At 44.5% G+C, this 26,032-nt stretch overlaps 1 protein-coding gene across 2 annotated transcripts; it reads right to left on the bottom strand.

The window, feature by feature from the left end:
- Nucleotides 1-250: 250 nt before the first annotated feature.
- Nucleotides 251-19,440, bottom strand: klhl18 (kelch-like family member 18). Of its 2 annotated transcripts, none has more exons than XM_034556063.1 (10): nt 19,272-19,440; nt 14,689-14,819; nt 14,464-14,604; nt 13,738-13,936; nt 12,140-12,300; nt 8,871-9,007; nt 5,252-5,474; nt 5,036-5,140; nt 2,520-2,631; nt 251-1,199 (listed from the first exon to the last, which is right to left on the bottom strand). In XM_034556063.1, the coding sequence occupies exons 1-10, from the start codon at nt 19,398-19,400 to the stop codon at nt 813-815; spliced, it is 1,725 nt and encodes a 574-aa protein (XP_034411954.1). In that variant the 5' UTR covers nt 19,401-19,440; the 3' UTR covers nt 251-812. The 2 variants fall into 2 exon arrangements, with proteins under 2 accessions (XP_034411954.1, XP_034411955.1); XM_034556064.1 differs by lacking the exon at nt 19,272-19,440 and adding an exon at nt 19,112-19,261.
- Nucleotides 19,441-26,032: the final 6,592 nt, after the last annotated feature.

The raw sequence follows: 26,032 nt of genomic DNA, 5'->3' as shown, positions 1-26,032 counted from the left end.
GATGAACCCACTGTAAACAGGATATTATGGTCTGTAACAGACGTTCAGCGGTGTATCTTCACTGTCACGGGGAGCATGAAAAGATGGCGGAGCTATTAAGAAGAGATGGCACACGATAGAACCACCATCACAAGTCCTGACTGATATTATGGTATGGAAGTGTTAACTCACAGAATTAGAGCTCAGGAGAACTGGACAATGTTAAGAACACATGTATCGTGCTTCTGAGAGGACAGAGCAAACCAGACGCTTTGTTGTTGTTGTTGTTTATTTTTAATTTCTGTATATATGTGTTCTATCTGGTGAAAAGAAAAGCTAACAGGAGCTAGCTACGAGAACAACGACCTTGTGCACTCGCTCAGGAAGCAGCTGCCATCAGCAGACTAACGAGGAAACCAACCACAACGGTTTTCATTTAAATGGCCATGTTTCTGTCTGCAGCTCCACTTCCTGTTAATCACACAGTGGATCAATAAAATAGTCCAGTGAGCTTGGTCACCGAAAACGGATCCGAGCGGTCATCCTGTTCCTGTCAGCAGCTTTGTTAAGAAGAGGAAGTGACTTTGTCGTATTAATCAAGTATAAAATCTCTATTGAACAATAATCAGTCCACACGCTCTCTAATAGCACAATGCTAGCAGCCATCCTCCGCGGCTAGCACTAACGTTTTTACCCACAATCCCACAGTGTCAGTGTGCAGGTCTGGGCCCGGCTGTCGTACTGATGAAGCTCAGTGAGCGCCGGCGGAGGGCGCCGTCTTCCTGCCTGCGACCATCATTGACGTATAAATCCCCAGCCTCTGATTGGAGGGTTTAGGCGGGCTGCAGCGGGATGCAGCCGACTCCGACCCCCCCCTCGTGGCAGCCCATGGGGGTCATGAAGGTCCAGCGGTCGGTGTCGGGGTTGTACATCTCCACGGAGCTGAGGTTGGACTGCCCGTCGTAGCCACCCACTGCGTACAGGCGTCCCGACGTGGAGACCAGCGAAACCCGGCTGCGCCGTGTGTTCATGGCCACCAGGAGGCTCCACTGCGCCGCCGCCGAGCTGAACACCTCCGCCCCACTCAGGAAGCCCGAGCCGTCGTACCCCCCCGCCACGTACATGTGGCTGCCCAGAGCCGCCGCCCCGTGGCGGCAACGCTTGTTCATCATGGCCGCCGCTGGGTGCCACCGGTTAGCGTGGTGGTTGTAGTACTCCACCTGCAGGGCGGGGCAACAATGACTCCATGTATATATTTATATTAAATACATTTATATATTTACACTTAACACATTTATGTTAAAAACATTCATATTAAAAACTTTTATATATTTACAGTAAACCAGTGAGCCGGACCCATACAACCTCTAAAGGATCAGGTCTCTAGTCTGAGCCCTTTATCTCTAAGAACCTACATGGACCGCTGGATCCAGAGCGTTGCCTTCTGGCTCAGCTCCCTCTCCATCACATCAGTGGTGAACAAGACCCTGAGACCCACTCCCAGAACCGCAGAGAACCAGAACCTCAGACCTGGAGGTTCTGGAGCCTCAATTCAGTTTATTTTGTATAGCCAGGGGGGGGTCATCAGCAGGGCCATGGCAGGAGGCAGGGCCACCAGGCAGGACCAGCATCAGACACAGCCAGGTCCAATGGACCCTATGAGAAGTCACAAAGACTCCAGGGAAGAAGCAGAGTTAATAAGGTGCGATGGAGAGATGTAAATTCATCCATAAGGAGAGAGAGAAGAGGAGATAGGTGCTCAGTGTATCCTAAAACATCCCCCAGCAGCCTATGGTCCAGCGCCTAGATATGCTGCTATAGGCTTATAGGCTGCTGGGGGATGTTTTAGGATACACTGAGCACCTCTCTCCTCTTCTCTCTCTCCTTAGGGACGAATTTACATCTCTCCATTGCACCTTACTAACTCTACTTTTTCACGGAGTCTGTGTGCCTTCTTGTCTCACAGGGTCCATTGGACCTGGCTGTGTCTGAAGCTGGTCCTGGCTCCTGCCTTCCCCGCCCCCCCCCCCCTGCCTCCTTGCCCCTGCTTCCTGAATCCAGCCCCTGGCCTGGCCTCCTTCCCAATGGCCCTGCCTCCTTCTTTGTGCCTCCGGCCTCAAAAGGCCGACATCATTGGTCTGGCCTCTTTCGCGATGCATCCTGCCTGGTGGGTCCATACCTCCTGTTAATTATTCATAATTTCTGTCATATTCATTGAATGTGTTGTAACTCTGTTCATCTGTACACATGACTTATTTTTCTGTTTTTCCTGATCCGATGTGAGGTCAAAGGTCAGGGATCTTGTATGATTTTGGCCTATACAAAATAAACTAAACTGAATTGAATAGCGGGGTCGACTCATATCAGGCGGCTCCGCAATAAAGGCTCTGAACATGGCCCACATATTTTATGTCACCAGCCCCCCCTCTTCTGGAGGACCGGAGGGCCCCTTCACCTTTTCTATATTTACAGGAAACCCGTTTATATATTGACAGGAAACACATTTATATATTTACAGTTACACTCCAAATCAGACCGACCGTGTTGAAGATCTGTAAACCGTCATGGCCGCCAGAGACGAAGACACGTCCGTCAAACACCGTCACACCGGCAGCACTCCGACTCGCACTCATCTCCGTTAGCACCGTCCACCTGCAGCAGATCAATGACGCTAACGTGGGGCCCCTGTATAAAGTTAATATGGGGCCCCTGTATGAAGCTAACATGGGGCCTGTGTGTGAAGCTAACGTGGTGGTTCCGGTATGAAGCTAACGTGGGGCCCCTGTATAAAGTTAATATGGGGCCCCTGTATGAAGCTAACATGGGGCCTGTGTGTGAAGCTAACGTGGTGGTTCCGGTATGAAGCTAACGTGGGGCCCCTGTATAAAGTTAATGTGGGGCCCCTGTATGAAGCTAACGTAGGGCTCCTGTATGAAGCTAACGTGGGGCCCCTGTATGACGCTAATGTGGGGCTCCTGTATAAAGGTAATATGGGGCCCCTGTATAAAGGTAATATGGGGCCCCTGTATAAAGGTAATATGGGGCACCTGTATGAAGTTAATGTGGGGCCCGTGTGTGAAGCTAACGTGGTGGTTCCTGTATGAAGCTAACGTGGGGCCCCTGTATGAAGCTAACATCTGGCACATGTATGTAGCTAATGTGGTGCCCCTGTATGATGTAATGCGGGGGCCCTTGTATGATGGTAACGTGGGACACCTGTATGATGGTCACGTGGGGCCCCTGTATGAAGCTAACATCTGACACGTGTATGTAGCTAATGTGGGGCCCCTGTATGACGCCAACGTGGTGCCCCTGTATGATGCTACTGTGGGGCCCCTGTATGAAGCTAACGTGGGGCCCCTGTATGATGGTAACATCTAGCACCTGTATGTAGCTTATGAGGATGAGGGGCCCCTGTATGATGCTAACATCTGGCACCTGTATGTAGCTCATGAGGGGCCCCTGACATCCAACACCACTGTAAAGAATCTCTAGTTATCTTTGACCGAGACTTGTCCTTTAACTCCACGTTAAGCAAATCTCAAGGACTGCATTTTTTCATCTACGTAACATTTCAAAAATCAGGCACATCTTGTCTCAAAAAGATGCAGAAAAGCTGGTTCACGCGTTTGTTACTTCCGGACTAGATTACTGCAACTCCTTATTATCAGGCTGCTCTAATAAGTCTCTTAAATCCCTCCAGTTGATCCAGAATGCTGCAGTTCGTATACTCACAAAAACTAAGAAAAGAGATCACATGACTCCTGTATTAGCTGCTCTGCACTGGCTCCCTGTAAAATCAAGAATCACATTTAAAATTCTTCTCCTCACCTACAAAGCCTTGATTGGTGATGCACCATCATATCTTAAGGAGCTTGTAGTACCATATTGCCCCACTAGAGAGCTGATCACTAAATGTGGGGCTACTTGTGGTTCCTAGAGTCCTAAAAAGTAGGATGGGAGCAAGAGCCTTCAGTTATCAAGCTCCTCTTTTACTTTCAGTCCTGGAGGCAGACACAGTCACCTCATTCAAGAATAGACTTAAGACTTTCCTCTTTAATAGTCCTTATAGTTAGGGCTGAATCAGGTTTGCCCTGGTCCAGCTCCTTGATATGCTGCTATAGGCTTATAGGCTGCTGGGGGATGTTTTAGGATACACTGAGCACCTATCTCCTCTTCTCTCTCTCCTTATGGATGAATTTACATCTCTCCATTGCACCTTATTAACTCTGCTTCCTCCCGGAGTCGTTGTGACTTCACGTCTCATAGGGTCCATTGGACCTGGAGGTGTCTGATGCCTGGTGAACCGGCCTCCCATTGGCCCTGCTGATGCCCCGCCCCCCCTCCTCTCTACCTCCTTCTGTTTCATGGATTGGAGTTCCATTCATACATTGTCATATTCATGTAATGTGTTTATGTAACTCTGTAACTCTGTTCATCTGGTCACATGACATCTATTCATCTGTCCATCCGGGGAGAGGGATCCTCCTCCGTTGCTCTCCTGAAGGGTTCTTCCCTTTTTTCCCTGTCAAAGGTTATTTTTGGGGAGTTTTTCCTGATTCGATGTGAGGTCAAAGGTCAGGGATGTCGTATGTGTACAGATTGTAAAGCTCTCTGAGGGGAGTTTGTAATTTGTGATATTGGGCTATACAAAATAAACTGAATTGAATTGAATGAAGCTAACATGGGGTCCCTGTATGATGTTAACATGGGGCCCCTGTATGAAGCTAAAGTGGGGCCCCTGTATGAAGCTAACGTGGGGCCCCTGTATGAAGCTAACGTGGGGCCCCTGTATGAAGCTAAAGTGGGGCCCCTGTATGAAGCTTACGTGGGGCCCCTGTATGAAGCTTACGTGGGGCCCCTGTATGAAGCTTACGTGGGGTCCCTGTATGATGTTAACATGGGGCCCCTGTATGAAGCTAACGTGGGGCCCCTGTATGAAGCTAACGTGGGGCCCCTGTATGAAGCTAAAGTGGGGCCCCTGTATGAAGCTTACGTGGGGCCCCTGTATGAAGCTTACGTGGGGCCCCTGTACGACGTCTCTCAGGTGACTCACCTGTCCGTCTCTGGAGAGTAACACTCCACAGAATTCAGAGAGGATTTTCCGTCGTAGCCACCGCACACGTAGATGTGACCGTCAATCACAACCGTCCCCATGGCGCTGAGGACGATAACATGTGTTATTATACGTAAGTGTTGATCAGAGTATTGATCAGAGTAATGATCAGAGTATTGATCAGAGTATTGATCAGAGTATTGATGGAGTATTGACCTTCGCTGGCTATTCATGCTTGACACACGCGTCCAGCTGTCCGTCTCCGGGTTGTAAACCTCCACCGTGCTCAGACGTGATTGGCCATCGTATCCACCAATGGCATATAGCAGCCCGTTAATGACGGCCACGCCCACTCTGCTGCGAGCCGTTCTCATTGGCTGACAGCGCTCCCAGAAGTTCCCGATTGGATCAAACATTTCGACGACGTTTAAGGAGTCACCTGAAGAGGAGACAGAGACACAAGATGAGGAGACAGAGACACAAGATGAGGAGACAGAGACACAAGATGAGGAGACAGAGACACAAGATGAGGAGACAGAGACACAAGATGAGAAGACAGAGACACAAGATGAGGAGACAGAGACACAAGATGAGGAGACAGAGAGACAAGATGAGGAGACAGAGACACAAGATGAGAAGACAGAGACACAAGATGAGAAGACAGAGACACAAGATGAGGAGACAGAGACACAAGATGAGGAGACAGAGACACAAGATGAGGAGACAGAGACACAAGATGAGGAGACAGAGACACAAGATGAGGAGACATGAAACAAGATGAGGAGACATGGAACAAGATGAGGAGACAGAAAGACAAGATGAGGAGACAGAGACACAAGATGAGGAGACATGGAACAAGATGAGGAGACAGAGACACAAGATGAGGAGACATGGAACAAGATGAGGAGACAGAGACACAAGATGAGGAGACAGAGACACAAGATGATGAGACATGGAACAAGATGAGGAGACAGAGACACAAGATGAGGAGACAGAGAAACAAGATGAGGAGACATGGAACAAGATGAGGAGACAGAGAAACAAGATGAGGAGACAGAGAAACAAGATGAGGAGACAGAGAGACAAGATGAGGAGACAGAGAGACAAGATGAGGAGACAGAGACACAAGATGAGGAGACAGAGACACAAGATGAGGAGACAGAGACACAAGATGAGGAGACAGAGACACAAGATGAGGAGACAGAGACACAAGATGAGGAGACATGGAACAAGATGAGGAGACAGAAAGACAAGATGAGGAGACAGAGACACAAGATGAGGAGACATGGAACAAGACGAGGAGACAGAAAAACAAGATGAGGAGACAGAGAGACAAGGTGAGGAGACAGAGACATAAGATGAGGAGACAGAGACACAAGATGAGGAGACATGGAACAAGATGAGGAGACAGAGAAACAAGATGAGGAGACAGAGAGACAAGATGAGGAGACATGGAACAAGATGAGGAGACAGAGAAACAAGATGAGGAGACAGAGACACAAGATGAGGAGACAGAGACACAAGATGAGGAGACATGGAACAAGATGAGGAGACAGAGACACAAGATGAGGAGACATGGAACAAGATGAGGAGACAGAGACACAAGATGAGGAGACAGAGACACAAGATGAGGAGACATGGAACAAGATGAGGAGACAGAGAAACAAGATGAGGAGACAGAGACACAAGATGAGGAGACAGAGACACAAGATGAGGAGACAGAGACACAAGATGAGGAGACATGGAACAAGATGAGGAGACAGAGACACAAGATGAGGAGACATGGAACAAGATGAGGAGACAGAGACACAAGATGAGGAGACAGAGACACAAGATGAGGAGACATGGAACAAGATGAGGAGACAGAGACACAAGATGAGGAGACATGGAACAAGATGAGGAGACAGAGAAACAAGATGAGGAGACAGAGAGACAAGATGAGGAGACAGAGACACAAGATGAGGAGACACAAGATGAGGAGACAGAGACACAAGATGAGAAGACAGAGACACAAGATGAGGAGACAGAGACACAAGATGAGGAGACAGAGACACAAGATGAGAAGACAGAGACACAAGATGAGGAGACACAAGATGAGGAGACAGAGAGACAAGATGAGGAGACATGGAACAAGATGAGGAGACAGAGACACAAGATGAGGAGACAGAGACACAAGATGAGGAGACAGAGACACAAGATGAGGAGACATGGAACAAGATGAGGAGACAGAGACACAAGATGAGGAGACATGGAACAAGATGAGGAGACAGAGAAACAAGATGAGGAGACATAGACACAAGATGAGGAGACATAGACACAAGATGAGGAGACAGAGACACAAGATGAGGAGACAGAGACACAAGATGAGGAGACATGGAACAAGATGAGGAGACAGAGACACAAGATGAGGAGACAGAGACACAAGATGAGGAGACACAAGATGAGGAGACAGAGACACAAGATGAGAAGACAGAGACACAAGATGAGGAGACAGAGACACAAGATGAGAAGACAGAGACACAAGATGAGGAGACAGAGACACAAGATGAGAAGACAGAGACACAAGATGAGGAGACAGAGACACAAGATGAGGAGACATGGAACAAGATGAGGAGACAGAGACACAAGATGAGGAGACATGGAACAAGATGAGGAGACAGAGACACAAGATGAGAAGACAGAGACACAAGATGAGAAGACAGAGACACAAGATGAGGAGACATGGAACAAGATGAGGAGACAGAGAAACAAGATGAGGAGACAGAGACACAAGATGAGGAGACAGAGACACAAGATGAGGAGACATAGACACAAGATGAGGAGACAGAGACACAAGATGAGGAGACATAGACACAAGATGAGGAGACAGAGACACAAGATGAGGAGACAGAGACACAAGATGAGAAGACAGAGACACAAGATGAGGAGACATAGACACAAGATGAGGAGACATGGAACAAGATGAGGAGACAGAAAGACAAGATGAGGAGACAGAGACACAAGATGAGAAGACAGAGACACAAGATGAGGAGACATGGAACAAGACGAGGAGACAGAGACACAAGATGAGGAGACAGAGACATAAGATGAGGAGACAGAGACACAAGATGAGGAGACATGGAACAAGATGAGGAGACAGAGAAACAAGATGAGGAGACAGAGAGACAAGATGAGGAGACAGAGACACAAGATGAGGAGACATGGAACAAGATGAGGAGACAGAGACACAAGATGAGGAGACAGAGACACAAGATGAGGAGACATGGAACAAGATGAGGAGACAGAGACACAAGATGAGGAGACATGGAACAAGATGAGGAGACAGAGACACAAGATGAGGAGACAGAGACACAAGATGAGAAGACAGAGACACAAGATGAGAAGACAGAGACACAAGATGAGGAGACAGAGACACAAGATGAGGAGACATGAAACAAGATGAGGAGACAGAGACACAAGATGAGGAGACAGAGACACAAGATGAGAAGACAGAGACACAAGATGAGGAGACAGAGACACAAGATGAGAAGACAGAGACACAAGATGAGGAGACAGAGACACAAGATGAGAAGACAGAGACACAAGATGAGGAGACAGAGACACAAGATGAGGAGACAGAGACACAAGATGAGGAGACAGAGACACAAGATGAGGAGACAGAAAGACAAGATGAGGAGACAGAAAGACAAGATGAGGAGACAGAGGGACAACATTTTTAACTAAAGGTACCGACTTAAATATACAACTACGATTTACAACTTATCAGATAATAATCGCCCCTTACAGGCTCATACAGGTGTGTTCAGACAGACAGACAGACAGGTGATCTGTGTACCTGAGCTGTTGAGGCCTCCCACAGCATAGATGAGTCCTGTGATGGAAGTGCAGCACCTCTGTCTGGTCTTGAAAGCGGGCAGGTGAGGACGACGTTCCGGCATCAGGTGGAAATCTTTAGCTTCATCCACCAGATCTCTGACAGGAAACCCAGCAGAGTCAGAGTCAAGAAGCAGAGACAATAGTCAAGAGTCACAGACAAGAGACAAGAAACAGAGACAAGAGACAAGAGTCAAGAAGCAGAGACAAGAGTCAAGAAGCAGAGACAAGAGTCAAGAGTCACAGACAAGAGTCAAGAAGCAGAGACAAGAGTCACCAACAATAGTCAAGAAGCAGAGACAAGAGTCACAGACAAGAGTCAAGAAGCAGAGACAAGAGTCAAGAGTCACCGACAAGAGACACCAACAAGAGTCAAGAAGCAGAGCCAAGAGACACCAAAAAGACACAAGAAACAGAGACAAGAGTCACTAACAATAGTCAAGAAGCAGAGACAAGAGTCACCAAAAAGACACAAGAAACAGAGACAAGAGTCACTAACAATAGTCAAGAAGCAGAGATAAGCAGCAGAGACAAAAGTTGCCAACAAGAGTCAAGAAGCAGAGACAAGAGTCACAGACAAGAGTCAAGAAGCAGAGACAAGTCAAGAAGCAGAGACAAGAGTCACCAAAAAGACACAAGAAACAGAGACAAGAGTCACTAACAATAGTCAAGAAGCAGAGACAAGAGTCACAGACAAGAGTCAAGAAGCAGAGACAAGAGTCAAGAGTCACCGACAAGAGACACCAACAAGAGTCAAGAAGCAGAGCCAAGAGACACCAAAAAGACACAAGAAACAGAGACAAGAGTCACTAACAATAGTCAAGAAGCAGAGACAAGAGTCACCAAAAAGACACAAGAAACAGAGACAAGAGTCACTAACAATAGTCAAGAAGCAGAGACAAGCAGCAGAGACAAAAGTTGCCAACAAGAGTCAAGAAGCAGAGACAAGAGTCAAGAGTCACAGACAAGAGACAAGAAACAGAGACAAGAGACAAGAGTCAAGAAGCAGAGACAAGAGTCAAGAAGCAGAGACAAGAGTCAAGAGTCACAGACAAGAGTCAAGAAGCAGAGACAAGAGTCACCAACAATAGTCAAGAAGCAGAGACAAGAGTCACAGACAAGAGTCAAGAAGCAGAGACAAGAGTCAAGAGTCACCGACAAGAGACACCAACAAGAGTCAAGAAGCAGAGCCAAGAGACACCAAAAAGACACAAGAAACAGAGACAAGAGTCACTAACAATAGTCAAGAAGCAGAGACAAGAGTCACCAAAAAGACACAAGAAACAGAGACAAGAGTCACTAACAATAGTCAAGAAGCAGAGACAAGCAGCAGAGACAAAAGTTGCCAACAAGAGTCAAGAAGCAGAGACAAGAGTCACAGACAAGAGTCAAGAAGCAGAGACAAGTCAAGAAGCAGAGACAAGAGTCACCAAAAAGACACAAGAAACAGAGACAAGAGTCACTAACAATAGTCAAGAAGCAGAGACAAGAGTCACAGACAAGAGTCAAGAAGCAGAGACAAGAGTCAAGAGTCACCGACAAGAGACACCAACAAGAGTCAAGAAGCAGAGCCAAGAGACACCAAAAAGACACAAGAAACAGAGACAAGAGTCACTAACAATAGTCAAGAAGCAGAGACAAGAGTCACCAAAAAGACACAAGAAACAGAGACAAGAGTCACTAACAATAGTCAAGAAGCAGAGACAAGCAGCAGAGACAAAAGTTGCCAACAAGAGTCAAGAAGCAGAGACAAGAGTCACAGACAAGAGTCAAGAAGCAGAGACAAGTCAAGAAGCAGAGACAAGAGTCACCAAAAAGACACAAGAAACAGAGACAAGAGTCACTAACAATAGTCAAGAAGCAGAGACAAGCAGCAGAGACAAAAGTTGCCAACAAGAGTCAAGAAGCAGAGACAAGAGTCACAGACAAGAGTCAAGAAGCAGAGACAAGTCAAGAAGCAGAGACAAGAGTCAAGAGTTAGACAAGAGTCAAGAAGCAGAGACAAGAGTCAAGAGTCACAGACAAGAGACAAGAAGCAGAGACAAGTCAAGAAGCAGAGACAAGAGTCAAGAGTTACAGACAAGAGTCAAGAAGCAGAGACAAGAGTCAAGAGTCACCAACAAGAGTCAAGAAGCAGAGACAAGAGTCACCGACAAGAGTCACCAACAAGAGCCAAGAAGCAGAGACAATAGTCAAGAGTCACATACAAGAGACAAGAAGCAGAGACAAGAGTCAAGAGTCACAGACAACAGTCAAGAAGCAGAGACAAGAGTCACAGACAACAGTCAAGAAGCAGAGACAAGAGTCACCGACAAGAGTCACCAACAAGAGTCAAGAAGCAGAGACAAGAGTCACCGACAAGAGTCAAGAAGCAGAGACAAGAGTCACCGACAAGAGTCACCAACAAGAGCCAAGAAGCAGAGACAAGAGTCAAGAGTCACATACAAGAGACAAGAAGCAGAGACAAGAGTCAAGAGTCACAGACAAGAGTCAAGAAGCAGAGACAAGAGTCACAGACAACAGTCAAGAAGCAGAGACAAGAGAAAAGAGTCACATACAAGAGTCACGAAGCAGAGACGACATTCAAGAGTCGCTATGAACACATCACCCTGGTCCTACGCAACCTTCACTTGCTCCCGGTCAAATTCAGGGTTGACTTTAAAATAATACTCACCACCTATAAAGCCCTAAACAACCTGGCGCCTCCCTACCATTCAGACCTCCTCCCCCTCCAAGCCCCATCCCGTTGCCTCAGGCCCACCGGTGCAAACACTCTGAAGACCATCAGGAGCACCTCCCCTCTGGAACGCCCTCCCCATTCACATCCGTCATGCTCCCACCCTTTCATCATTCAAGCAAGCCCTCAAACCCACCTCTTCAAACTTGCCTTCACCTGCTAACCCCGCCCCTACCCGCCACTCTTTTTTTTACCTGACATGTTACGTTTGTTTGCTCTTTGTCTTTCTATTTAGTTTTGTTATGCATGTCTATGCCTTATGTAAAGCGTCTTTGTGTGTTTTGAAAAGCCCTATACAAATTCGATGTATTATTATTATTAAGACAAGAGTCACAGACAAGAGTCAAGAAGCAGAGACAAGAGTCATGAGTCACAGACAAGAGACAGAAACTTGAGTCAGACACAGGACTTAGAGACAGAGACAAGAGTGAGTGACAAGAGTCAAAGCTAAACTGTCACACCTTTACAAAACTTAAAAGGGCTTTGTGTCTCACCTGCATTTATGGCAGCAGCGTACCAGATCTTCCTGCTGGACTCTGTCTGACAGGAACTGAGGTCGACACAGAGGAAGTCTGATCTTTGACAGCAGCTCCGGCAGCACTGATTCCCTCAGGTCCTGGTCATGATGAACCCAGGCTAGCACTGCCTCAAACACCTGCACATGTACAACACACATAGTATGACCAACACCCGCAGAGGTAAAACACATTCAGTCTAGGGTTGTCACGATAACAAGAATATAACTGTGATATGATACCTGCCATATCACGATACCGATATTTACGATACAATACCACAAATACGATACTGGTATATCTATAATAGTAATAAATAAAACATCTGTATGGTTCCCTTTTCACCAGCTTGTTCCTGCCCAGCTTGTTGAACACTTAACAAATGGCATTAATATTAGTATTAGCCTACAGCAAGATATTAATGAAAACTACATGGTGCCATCATAGCATTGATTATACACGGTTCTGTAGGCCTTTTGTCTGTATCTGACTAGATGAATAGATAGTTCCTTCATAAGTATGTCTGTGTGTCAGTGGGCTTTCTTTCACTGTCATGTCTCCTGCACTTGATGCCACGTCTCCTACACTTGATGCCACGTCTCCTGCCCTTGATGCCATGTCTCCTACACTTGATGCCACGTCTCCTACACTTGATGCCACGTCTCCTGCCCTTGATGCCACGTCTCCTGCCCTTGATGCCATGTCTCCTACACTTGATGCCATGTCTCCTGCCATTGATGCCATGTCTCCTACACTTGATGCCATGTCTCCTACACTAGATGCCATGTCTCCTGCACTTGATGCCATGTCTCCTGCACTTGATGCCATGTCTCCTGCCCTTGATGCCATGTCTCCTAATGTCTCCTACACGTGATGCCATGTCTCCTACACTTGATGCCATGTCTCCTGCCCTTGATGCCACATCTCCTACACTTGATGCCACGTCTCCTACACTTGATGCCATGTCTCCTACACTAGATGCCATGTCTCCTGCACTTGATGCCATGTCTCCTGCACTTGATGCCATGTCTCCTGCACTTGATGCCATGTCTCCTACACTAGATGCCATGTCTCCTACACTTGATGCCATGTCTCCTACACGTGATGCCATGTCTCCTGCACTTGATGCCAAGTCTCCTAATGTCTCCTACACGTGATGCCATGTCTCCTGCCCTTGATGCCATGTCTCCTGCACTTGATGCCATGTCTCCTGCACTTGATGCCATGTCTCCTGCACTCCTGCATTTATGCCATGTCTCCTAATGTCTCCTGCCCTTGATGCCATGTCTCCTGCCCTTAATGCCACATCTCCTAATGTCTCCTACACTTGATGCCATGTCTCTTCATCGCTGGGAACTTACAGTCAACGCGTGCAGGCAGCCTGACAGGGGGGGCGGCACAGTGAGTGCGCTCTTATCGCTCTATTTTAATGAAGTAGCGATACAAAAAATATGCTAAATCGTATAGTTTTTAATGTACGGGCACCTTTTTAGTATCGATACACCATGCAGCATTAATTCAGTATGCCTCAAACATTAGACAGGTGTGTTTCTCTGTCATGGCTTCAGGTGTCTGACCTGTTCCTCTGCTTTAATGTTGAGTTCGTCACAGCCGACCAGCTCCAGCACCTCCTCAGGCCTCAGACATAGAAACTCCTCAGATACGGAAACCTCCACAAAGTGCTGATGGAGAAAGCTGTTGGCCGAGTCGTACAGAGTCGTGCACATCATGGTCTCTGCAAACTGTCGCACACCCAGACAGTTCTTAGGATGTAACCTGAGCACCATAGACCAGCAGACAGACAGACAGTTCAGCAGTCATCTTCAATCAATCCATGTAATCATTTGATGCAACCTTCATACGTCAGCTGTTAGCTCAGTTGTTTAGCCAAGCGGGACTGTGCTGCCCGCCAGCTGCTAAATGCTAATGGCTAGCTGCCGGTTATGAATCCAGAACACCGTTAGTCTAGATCCCTGATCCACGGTACCTGCAGTACTGCAGAACAATTAGTAGCGTCATGTTTTCAGAACTCAACTTGTTCTTGTGACATCTCTAACAGCTACTTAAGTCAGCATGCATACAAATGTAGGTTTTTTTAAAACACAGTCTGGTTATATCTACAATCTTGGGTCTAAATGTGTCCACCTATTTTCCACCATATAGTACAGGACTGAATTCACATCTGTATTTCATACTTAAATATGAAGGTTTGGTTTGTAGGACATTTGAAATCCTTCTAATTAATAGATTTAAACTGTGATGAGTCAGAGCGTACTGAGCATGTGCGGTGGCGAGTCACTGACCTCTCCTGCAGGAAGGAGCAGCAGGCGTCTTTAACGTTCTGCAGCTGCAGGAAGCTTGAGCCAATCAGAAGAGACTGAACGTTCTGCTGGTCAATGGCAACATGGCCGCTGTACGCAAAGTTGATCAGAGCCTCCAGAGCACTGCAGGGAGACAGGCACTGGTTAGACCGGGGTGAGAACCCGTACTGGTCTCAGACTTGTTGGTGGGTACTGGTCTTCGGTTACCTTGGGTCCATGCCCTGCATCAGGATCTCGTCTTGTTTACACTCCACCATGTCCATGGTGAACATGGCATGGAAGTACGGGATGGAGGCCGCCAGAACTATCCGGTGAGCGCTGAACTTATGATCCCCGACCTGCAAAGAGGACCCGGATCTATTAATAGAAGGATTCTCACCTGTAAAGCTCAGTGTCATATACAAACTGTGTTCACCTTTACAGTGTTCTATACAAACTGTGTTCACCTTTACAGTGTTCTATACAAACTGTGTTCACCTTTACAGTGTTCTATACAAACTGTGTTCACCTTTACAGTGTTCTATACAAACTGTGTTCACCTTTACAGTGTTCTATATAAACTGTGTTCACCTTTACAGTGTTCTATATAAACTGTGTTCACCTTTACAGTGTTCTATACAAACTGTGTTCACCTTTACAGTGTTCTATACAAACTGTGTTCACCTTTACAGTGTTCTATATAAACTGTGTTCACCTTTACAGTGTTCTATACAAACTGTGTTCACCTTTACAGTGTTCTATACAAACTGTGTTCACCTTTACAGTGTTCTATACAAACTGTGTTCACCTTTACAGTGTTCTATACAAACTGTGTTCACCTTTACAGTGTTCTATATAAACTGTGTTCACCTTTACAGTGTTCTATACAAACTGTGTTCACCTTTACAGTGTTCTATACAAACTGTGTTCACCTTTACAGTGTTCTATATAAACTGTGTTCACCTTTACAGTGTTCTATACAAACTGTGTTCACCTTTACAGTGTTCTATATAAACTGTGTTCACCTTTACAGTGTTCTATATAAACTGTGTTCACCTTTACAGTGTTCTATATAAACTGTGTTCACCTTTACAGTGTTCTATATAAACTGTGTTCACCTTTACAGTGTTCTATATAAACTGTGTTCACCTTTACAGTGTTCTATATAAACTGTGTTCACCTTTACAGTGTTCTATACAAACTGTGTTCACCTTTACAGTGTTCTATACAAACTGTGTTCACCTTTACAGTGTTCTATATAAACTGTGTTCACCTTTACAGTGTTCTATACAAACTGTGTTCACCTTTACAGTGTTCTATACAAACTGTCAGTGAGTATTAGTACTTGTACTGCAGTACTTGAATGTAACATCAGTGAGTATTAGTACTTGTACTGCAGTACTTGAAGGTAACATCAGTGAGTATTAGTACTTGTACTGCAGTACTTGAAGGTAACATCAGTGAGTATTAGTACTTGTACTGCAGTACTTGAAGGTAACGTCAGTGAGTATTAGTACTTGTACTGCAGTACTTGAAGGTAACATCAGTGAGTATTAGCTATTATTATTGCTATTATTCATAGAAAAGGTTTTGAATGCTCTCACATGGTAACTATACATCTTTTGAACATCTTGGTGTTATGGTTAACTCTAAAGACCTCGTCATAATTGTTATAATCTACAGACCGCCAAAGTCTAACAGTATTTTTATCCAAGAGTTTGCTGAACTTTTAGCCTATTTTATGTCACAATATGACAAAATTCTTATTTTAGGGGATTTTAACATACATGTCTGCTGCCCGTCTCAGACTCTTGTCAAAGATTTGATGGACACTTTGGAATCATTTAACCTCACTCAGGCAACACAACAGCCGACACATTCAAAGGGTCACATCCTCGACCTCGTCCTGTGTAATGGTCTCAGCCCCGAACACTTTAACATTAAGGATATCTGTGTGTCTGATCACAAAGCAATTTTATTCACTGTGGTTTTATCCCAACTTCCCACAACTCACAGTACACCTGCTCGCTGCCGGGTTTTTAATTCCATGTCTGCTAGTAAATGTTCAGAGTGTTTTACTGCTGCTTCTTTAACTGCTTTTAATCCACACTCTGATACTGAGGAGCTGCTCTCTCTTTTGAATCCCCCCCCCAAGGTCAACAAGTTAAACAGAACACCACCGCCCTGGATAAATGAATCCACCAAAGAACTTAAGAGAGACTGGAGGAGAAAGGAAAGAAAATGGAAAACTGCTCTACACGTATTCTATGATATTTGGAAAGAGGCGATGAATAACTATCAAAAGGCAGTTAAAGAATCAAAAACCTCTTTCTTCTCCAATTTAATTCTAAACAATCATTCAAACCCCAGAGTCTTATTCAAGGTCATAGACGAGGTCATAACCCCCCCCTGTCATTTTATTGATGCCTCACAGGAGATGTGTGAGAAGTTTTTACATTATTTTAATAATAAGGTAATGAAATAAGACAACACATTACCCCCCAACCCACGTTGTACATGCCAGTAGGGACATTCACAACTATTTGAGTCATTTTCAGCCTGTTTCATTGCCCTTTTTATCCCAACTTATATCACACATGAAATCAGCCACATGCAGCCTTCATTTTATTCCTACTAAATTTCTCAAAGAGGTTATTGGCACTGAAGGGCCCAGTATTTTATTAATTATTAATAGCTATTTAGCAAGTGGTACTTTCCCATCGATTTTTAAACATGCAATCGTACAACCTCTTTTAAAGAAACCTAAGCTTGATCCTTCTGTTGTTTCCAATTTTAGGCCAATTTCAAAACTTCCATTTTTATCAAAAGTTTTAGAAAAAGTGGTTTCAACACAACTCCTAGCTTTTATGAATCATAATAATATATTTGAGAAATTTCAGTCAGGTTTTAGAGCACTTGATAGCACAGAAACTGCCCTCAAGGTAACTAATGACCTCCTTTTAGCAGCAGACGGGGGGGAGAGCGCCGTTTGAATTCTTTTAGACCTTAGTGCAGCTTTTCATACTGTAGATCACGTCATTTTAATCGATGAGCTCAAAACCTGGGTTGGCATCAAGGACACTGCACTTGGCTGGTTTCATTCTTACCTTTTAGAAAGATCGTACTCGGTCACCATAGGTAATCACTCGTCTTCCACGACTCACATTACCTGTGGTGTACCACAAGGTTCAATTTTAGGTCCACTTTTATTTTCTATCTACATGCTTCCACTCGGCCAAATCCTCCAGCGACACAACGTATCTTTTCATTGCTATGCAGACGACACACAGATATACCTTCCGCTGAGACCTGGTGACCCAGAGAGCCTGGCTGCTGTCTTAGATTGTCTCTCTGACGTTAACTTCTGGATGGCTCAACATTCAGCTCAATAACTCCAAATCAGAAGTCATATTATTCAGTTCCCCAAACAATAACAGCAGTCTCATCAAGAGTCAACTTGGTCCCCTGGCTGCTTATTTAAAACCTGTTTGGGTGTAATGTTTGACTCTCAATTACATTTTGAATCACAGATCAAAAAATTGTCCAGTCTTCTTTCAATTAAGAATAATCTCAAAAATCAAACCCATATTGTCACGGTCAGATTTGGAAAAAGTCATTCATGCACTCATCTTCTCTCGACTCGACTACTGCAACTCCCTCCTTTCCGGCATAAATCAAAAATCCATCTCCTGCCTCCAAACTAGTCCAGAATGCAGCAGCTCGGCTTCTGACTGGTTCTTATTGTACTGCAGTACCTGAATGTAACATCAGTGAGTATTAGTTATTGTACTGCAGTACCTGAATGTAACATCAGTGAGTATTAGTTATTGTACTGCAGTACCTGAATGTAACATCAGTGAGTATTAGTTATTGTACTGCAGTACCTGAATGTAACATCAGTGAGTATTAGTTATTGTACTGCAGTACTTGAATGTAACATCAGTGAGTATTAGTTATTGTACTGCAGTACCTGAATGTAACATCAGTGAGTATTAGTTATTGTACTGCAGTACCTGAATGTAACATCAGGGAGTATTAGTTATTGTACTGCAGTACTTGAATGTAACATCAGTGAGTATTAGTTATTGTACTGCAGTACCTGAATGTAACATCAGTGAGTATTAGTTATTGTACTGCAGTACCTGAATGTAACATCAGTGAGTATTAGTTATTGTACTGCAGTACCTGAATGTAACATCAGTGAGTATTAGTTATTGTACTGCAGTACCTGAATGTAACATCAGTGAGTATTAGTTATTGTACTGCAGTACCTGAATGTAACATCAGTGAGTATTAGTTATTGTACTGCAGTACCTGAATGTAACATCAGTGAGTATTAGTTATTGTACTGCAGTACTTGAATGTAACATCAGTGAGTATTAGTTATTGTACTGCAGTACCTGAATGTAACATCAGTGAGTATTAGTTATTGTACTGCAGTACCTGAATGTAACATCAGTGAGTATTAGTTATTGTACTGCAGTACCTGAATGTAACATCAGTGAGTATTAGTTATTGTACTGCAGTACTTGAATGTAACATCAGTGAGTATTAATTAGTACTGGTACTACAATAAAGGGTCAATATACTTAAAGGTATCACTCCGCTGCAGCGCGGAGACAGAAATAGGACCCCCCTCTGAGCACTTTACCAGACCGGAAACACCTGCAGCCGTCTCCTCTGTGGTCTCCATGACAACGCGACGGCTCTCCGGGGTCAAAGGTCAGATGAGCTAGCAGCCTCCGGCCGTTAGCTTGTTATTAGCATCGAGCTAGCAGGCTAACTCCGGCCTCGAGCAGTATCGGGTTTACCTTGAGCGTGACGTCACAGAGTTTCCCCTGACGTCGGATCTCCTCCATGACGACATATCCTCGTGCCGGCAGATCGTGCACCGAGAAGTGAACCAGATCCTCGAGCTCTTCGCAGAGAACGTCTCCCATCGTCAGCAGGGCGGAGCGGACTGAGCCCAGCGAGCCGCCGTACAAGCATCCGGTTTTGGTTTCACAATAAAAGACCCTGTCGAACCTTTTATGAAAATGTAACACAGTACTTAAATGTGTTTTGCCATTTCATATTGACAATTTATGAAATTGTACATTTGCAATTGTGGATTATAATAAATAAATTGAACACTTCCTATAATACATGATGAATACAATGATGATAATGAAAAATAGAAAACACAGGTTACTAGCCTTCAAAATAAAGGTTTATAAAAAATGGTTTCAATATTTATAACCACACATCTGTGCAAAAACTAAATTATAATTATAATCAATATTGGCTCACAGTTTTCTGAATTAGCTCTTTTGAATTCTGAAGGTTGAAGAGTTAAATGTTAGGGTTTTACACCCCACATGCTTTAACCTCCTCTACGTGTCTTTGTTATGCCAACTAACACATGACATGACATCTATTGTACTTCTGGTCACATGACATCTATTGTACTTCTGGTCACATGACATCTATTGTACTTCTGGTCACATACCATCTATTGTACTTCTGGTCACATGACATCTATTGTACTTCTGGTCACATACCATCTATTGTACTTCTAGTCACATGACATCTATTGTATTTCTGGTCACATGACATCTATTGTACTTCTGGTTACATGACATCTATTGTACTTCTGGTCACATGACATCTATTGTACTTCTGGTTACATGACATCTATTGTACTTCTGGTCACATGACATCTATTGTACTTCTGGTTACATGACATCTATTGTACTTCTGGTCACATGACATCTATTGTACTTCTGGTCACATGACACATATTGTACTTCTGGTCACATGACATCTAGTGTTCATCTGGTCACATGACATCTATTGTATTTCTGGTCACATGACATCTATTGTACTTCTGGTCACATGACATCTATTGTACTTCTGGTCACATGACATCTATTGTATTTCTGGTCACATGACATCTATTGTACTTCTGGTCACATGACATCTAGTGTTCATCTGGTCAAATACCATCTATTGTGCTTCTGGTCACATGACATCTATTGTACTTCTGGTCACATGACATCTAGTGTTCATCTGGTCAAATACCATCTATTGTGCTTCTGGTCACATGACATCTATTGTATTTCCTGTCACGTGACATCTATTGTACTTCTGGTCACATGACATCTATTGTACTTCTGGTCACATGACATCTATTGTACTTCTGGTCACATGACATCTAGTGTTCATCTGGTCACATACCATCTATTGTGCTTCTGGTCACATGACATCTAGTGTTCATCTGGTCACATGACATCTATTGTATTTCTGGTCACATGACATCTATTGTACTTCTGGTTACATGACATCTATTGTACTTCTGTTCACATGACATCTAGTGTTCATCTGGTCATATACCATCTATTGTGCTTCTGGTCACATGACATCTATTGTGCTTCTGGTCACATGACATCTATTGCACTTCTGGTCACATGGCATTTATTGTACTTCTGGTCACATGGCATCTATTGTACTTCGGGTCACATGACATCTATTGTACTTCTGGTCACATGACATCTATTGTACTTCGGGTCACATGACATCTATTGTACTTCTGGTCACATGACATCTATTGTACTTCGGGTCACATGACATCTATTGTACTTCTGGTCACATGACATCTATTGTACTTCGGGTCACATGACATCTATTGTACTTCTGGTCACATGACATCTATTGTACTTCTGTCCATCCCGATAGAGGGTCCTCCTCTGTTGCTCCCCAAGCTTTCTGCCCTTTTTCTCCCCTTAAAAGGACCGATACGGACGCTCTGCTGCTCTCAACATTTGTGCTGCTTCAGGAGGAAACTACTCTGATATTAGTGTCACATCTTCTCCATCCGCCTGCTATGAAAACCTTGGAATGAAGAAGAAAATACTCTGTTCATGTTGCTTTATTCATCATGTGAAGCTTTAGTAAAGTCTGTTCAACAACACACAAATACATCAATAGAAATATTCATCAGACATTTAGAGCTCAGAGAGTTTAAATGTTCATCGTGACGAGAGCAGATGTTCTCCTGGAGCTTGTTGGAGGAGTCCACCAGCTTGTGATTCTTCAATGGAGGTACATCAAAATGAGAAACAATTCAATTCAATTTATTTTATATAGCCCAAAATCATCACAAACTCCCCTCAGAGGGCTTTACAATCTGTACACATACGACATCCCTGACCTTTGACCTCACATCGAATCAGGAACAACTCCCAGAAAAACAGAAAGAATCCTTTCAGGGTAAAAAAGGTAAGAACCCTTCAGGAGAGAAACAGAGGAGACCCACCAGGCATGAGGCATCGTGAAAGAGGCCATACCAATGAGGTCCGGCCTTTGAGGTGGGAGGCACAGAGAAGGAGGCAGGGCCATTGGGAAGGAGGCCAAGTCTAGGCCAAAGGCTGGATGAGTACTTTATCGGCACTAAAGTCTAACAAGACCAGTACAGAGATGAGTCCTTTATCAGCACTAAGGTCTAACAAGACCAGTACAGAGATGAGTCCTTTATCAGAACTAAGGTCTAACAAGACCAGTACAGAGATGAGTCCTTTAATCAGCACTAAGGTCTAACAAGACCAGTACAGAGATGAGTCCTTTATCAGCACTAAGGTCTAACAAGACCAGTACAGAGATGAGTCCTTTATCAGCACTAAGGTCTAACAAGACCAGTACAGAGATGAGTCCTTTATCAGCACTAAGGTCTAACAAGACCAGTACAGAGATGAGTCCTTTATCAGCACTAAGGTCTAATAATACCAGTACAGAGATGAGTCCTTTATCAGCACTAAGGTCTAACAAGACCAGTACAGAGATGAGTCCTTTATCAGCACTAAGGTCTAACAAGACCAGTACAGAGATGAGTCCTTTATCAGCACTAAGGTCTAACAAGACCAGTACAGAGATGAGTCCTTTATCAGCACTAAGGTCTAACAAGACCAGTACAGAGATGAGTCCTTTATCAGCACTAAGGTCTAACAAGACCAGTACAGAGATGAGTCCTTTATCAGCACTAAGGTCTAACAAGACCAGTACAGAGATGAGTCCTTTATCAGCACTAAGGTCTAATAATACCAGTACAGAGATGAGTCCTTTATCAGCACTAAGGTCTAACAAGACCAGTACAGAGATGAGTCCTTTATCAGCACTAAGGTCTAACAAGACCAGTACAGAGATGAGTCCTTTAGCAGCACTAAGGTCTAACAAGACCAGTACAGAGATGAGTCCTTTATCAGCACTAAGGTCTAACAAGACCAGTACAGAGATGAGTCCTTTATCAGCACTAAGGTCTAATAATACCAGTACAGAGATGAGTCCTTTATCAGCACTAAGGTCTAACAAGACCAGTACAGAGATGAGTCCTTTATCAGCACTAAGGTCTAACAAGACCAGTACAGAGATGAGTCCTTTATCAGCACTAAGGTCTAACAAGACCAGTACAGAGATGAGTCCTTTATCAGCACTAAGGTCTAACAAGACCAGTACAGAGATGAGTCCTTTATCAGCACTAAGGTCTAACAAGACCAGTACAGAGATGAGTCCTTTATCAGCACTAAGGTCTAACAAGACCAGTACAGAGATGAGTCCTTTATCAGCACTAAGGTCTAATAATACCAGTACAGAGATGAGTCCTTTATCAGCACTAAGGTCTAACAAGACCAGTACAGAGATGAGTCCTTTATCAGCACTAAGGTCTAACAAGACCAGTACAGAGATGAGTCCTTTAGCAGCACTAAGGTCGAACAAGACCAGTACAGAGATGAGTCCTTTATCAGCACTAAGGTCTAACAAGACCAGTACAGAGATGAGTCCTTTATCAGCACTAAGGTCTAACAAGACCAGTACAGAGATGAGTCCTTTATCAGCACTAAGGTCTAACAAGACCAGTACAGAGATGAGTCCTTTATCAGCACTAAGGTCTAACAAGACCAGTACAGAGATGAGTCCTTTATCAGCACTAAGGTCTAACAAGACCAGTACAGAGATGAGTCCTTTATCAGCACTAAGGTCTAATAATACCAGTACAGAGATGAGTCCTTTATCAGCACTAAGGTCTAACAAGACCAGTACAGAGATGAGTCCTTTATCAGCACTAAGGTCTAACAAGACCAGTACAGAGATGAGTCCTTTAGCAGCACTAAGGTCTAACAAGACCAGTACAGAGATGAGTCCTTTATCAGCACTAAGGTCTAACAAGACCAGTACAGAGATGAGTCCTTTATCAGCACTAAGGTCTAACAATACCAGTACAGAGATGAGTCCTTTATCAGCACTAAGGTCTAACAAGACCAGTACAGAGATGAGTCCTTTATCAGCACTAAGGTCTAACAAGACCAGTACAGAGATGAGTCCTTTATCAGCACTAAGGTCTAACAAGACCAGTACAGAGATGAGTCCTTTATCAGCACTAAGGTCTAACAAGACCAGTACAGAGATGAGTCCTTTATCAGCACTAAGGTCTAACAAGACCAGTACAGAGATGAGTCCTTTATCAGCACTAAGGTCTAACAAGACCAGTACAGAGATGAGTCCTTTATCAGCACTAAGGTCTAATAATACCAGTACAGAGATGAGTCCTTTATCAGCACTAAGGTCTAACAAGACCAGTACAGAGATGAGTCCTTTATCAGCACTAAGGTCTAACAAGACCAGTACAGAGATGAGTCCTTTATCAGCACTAAGGTCTAACAAGACCAGTACAGAGATGAGTCCTTTATCAGCACTAAGGTCTAACAAGACCAGTACAGAGATGAGTCCTTTATCAGCACTAAGGTCTAACAACGGGTCTGAGGGTTATACCAGGGAGCAAACCTCCTTTGCCTCACTGTCTTTTTCTTCAGTGGGGCTATCGAGTCTAGTGTCATTCTCAGTGAGCCTGTAGCACTATCGACAAGATGATCAATCTGGGACGGACTAAAGTTAGCACAGGAGTCCTCCGTCACATTGAGACGTGGTATTGAATCAAATGCAGAAGGAATCTCTTCTTTAATGTTAGTTAGACATCTGGTGTAGAAACCTAGGAGGGGGACTTGGCGGTACAGCTGGAATGTGGAGTTGGACTAAAGTTATGAGTAAAACCCAGAACGTCGCTTACACTCCCACTCTCTCCTCGCCGGACTGCTGTGGAACATCTCGCTGATTCTCCTGGGCTGCACATCGCTTCTCGTCTCGCGGACAGCCGGCTCCCGGACCATGCCGCTGTACTCCGATAACCTCCTGCACCCGGACTGCATGGACATTATGAAACAACATGGAATCCTCCGCCGAGGCCATCCTTCACACAGAGGCTCTGGCCGCATGTTCACCTACAACTTCACGTCCCAAAACTCCATCCCATCCCTGTGGTCCTGTCGCAACCGTACCTCCTCGTTACGTCATCACAACAAACCACACGTGAATCGGTCCAATCTCCGCCCCCTTCCTCAGTCCTCAGCCTATCACAAACTGGCCTTGCTCAACACCCGCTCACTCAATAACAAAAGCCTCCTTCTGAATGAATTCATAACGGACAGTAATCTTGATTTTTTTCTGCCTCACTGAAGCATAAACCCCTGGACTATTTCTCAGTAAACCAGACCACCCCCACAGGAGTCACATACACAGATAGGGGGGGAGGTGGTGTTGCTGCTGTCCACCGGGAGGACATTAAAACAACCACCATTTCCATTCCTGACGTTCATTCTTTTGAACATATTGCCTTCAAACTCTCTGGTTGCTGTTATCTACAGCGCCCCCAAGCCAAACCCCTCCTTCCTCTCTGATTTTCTGACCCAGCTTTGTGCCATCTCCTCCAATGTGATTTGAACTTCCACATTGATAACACCAGCTACAATGCTTCAACTTCACACAACACATCAACCACTCACAGCCGAGGTCACATCCTGGATTTGGTCTGCTCCACTGGTCTCACAATACTTCAGCTCTCCAGCGTCACCTTCAATATCTCCGACCACCTGGCTATCACCATGGACATGGACATCCCTATCCCCATCCCAAGAACCAAGCGCAACATATCCTTCAGAAATCTCCCCCACAACTCTTTCAGCTTCTCTTGCCAGTACCATGTCGGCCTCTCCTTCCCCGCTGTCTGATAATCCCTCCGATCTCGTAAATTACTACAATAACACACTCTCCTCCTGTCTTGATCATCTGGCTCCTATTAAAACCCAAACGGTCTCATTCACTCACTCGGCTCTCTGGTATACTCCTGATCTCCACCACATGAAATCCTGTAAGCGCCAGCTTGAAAAACTGCAAGTAAACCGGTTTGACAGTCCATCTCCAAGTCCACTCTGACTACCTTCAACAATACAGAGACGCTCTCGTCTCAGTAGTCCACCTACAACTCACACCTCATACACTCTGGCTCCTCTAACCCAAAGCTCTCTTCTCAAACCCAGGACAACACCTCTAAATCCTTCAGTCGACAAATGCAACTCTTTCCTCTCATTTTTTCACCTACGTAACATTTCAATATTCAATAATGATGAATGTATCAATCAAAAATAACTTCAAAATAATAAAGTCAAAAGAGGTAATTAGATGAATAAAACAAGAGAAGAAAACCAGA

This window comes from Cyclopterus lumpus, chromosome 17, assembly GCF_009769545.1.
Source record: "Cyclopterus lumpus isolate fCycLum1 chromosome 17, fCycLum1.pri, whole genome shotgun sequence".
Classification (NCBI taxonomy): domain Eukaryota; kingdom Metazoa; phylum Chordata; class Actinopteri; order Perciformes; family Cyclopteridae; genus Cyclopterus; species Cyclopterus lumpus.
This window is presented reverse-complemented; position numbering and strand designations above follow the sequence as displayed.

Excerpts from the sequence above, each read along its gene's own strand:
- klhl18 (XM_034556063.1), bottom strand. The coding sequence starts at position 19,400 with ATGGGAGACGTTCTCTGCGAAGAGCTCGAGGATCTGGTTCACTTCTCG. Across the intron at positions 5,141-5,251 it reads AGCATGAATAGCCAGCGAAG|CGCCATGGGGACGGTTGTGA; the intron begins GTCAATACTCCA and ends TATCGTCCTCAG. Across the intron at positions 2,632-5,035 it reads TACTCTCCAGAGACGGACAG|GTGGACGGTGCTAACGGAGA; the intron begins GTGAGTCACCTG and ends GATCTGCTGCAG.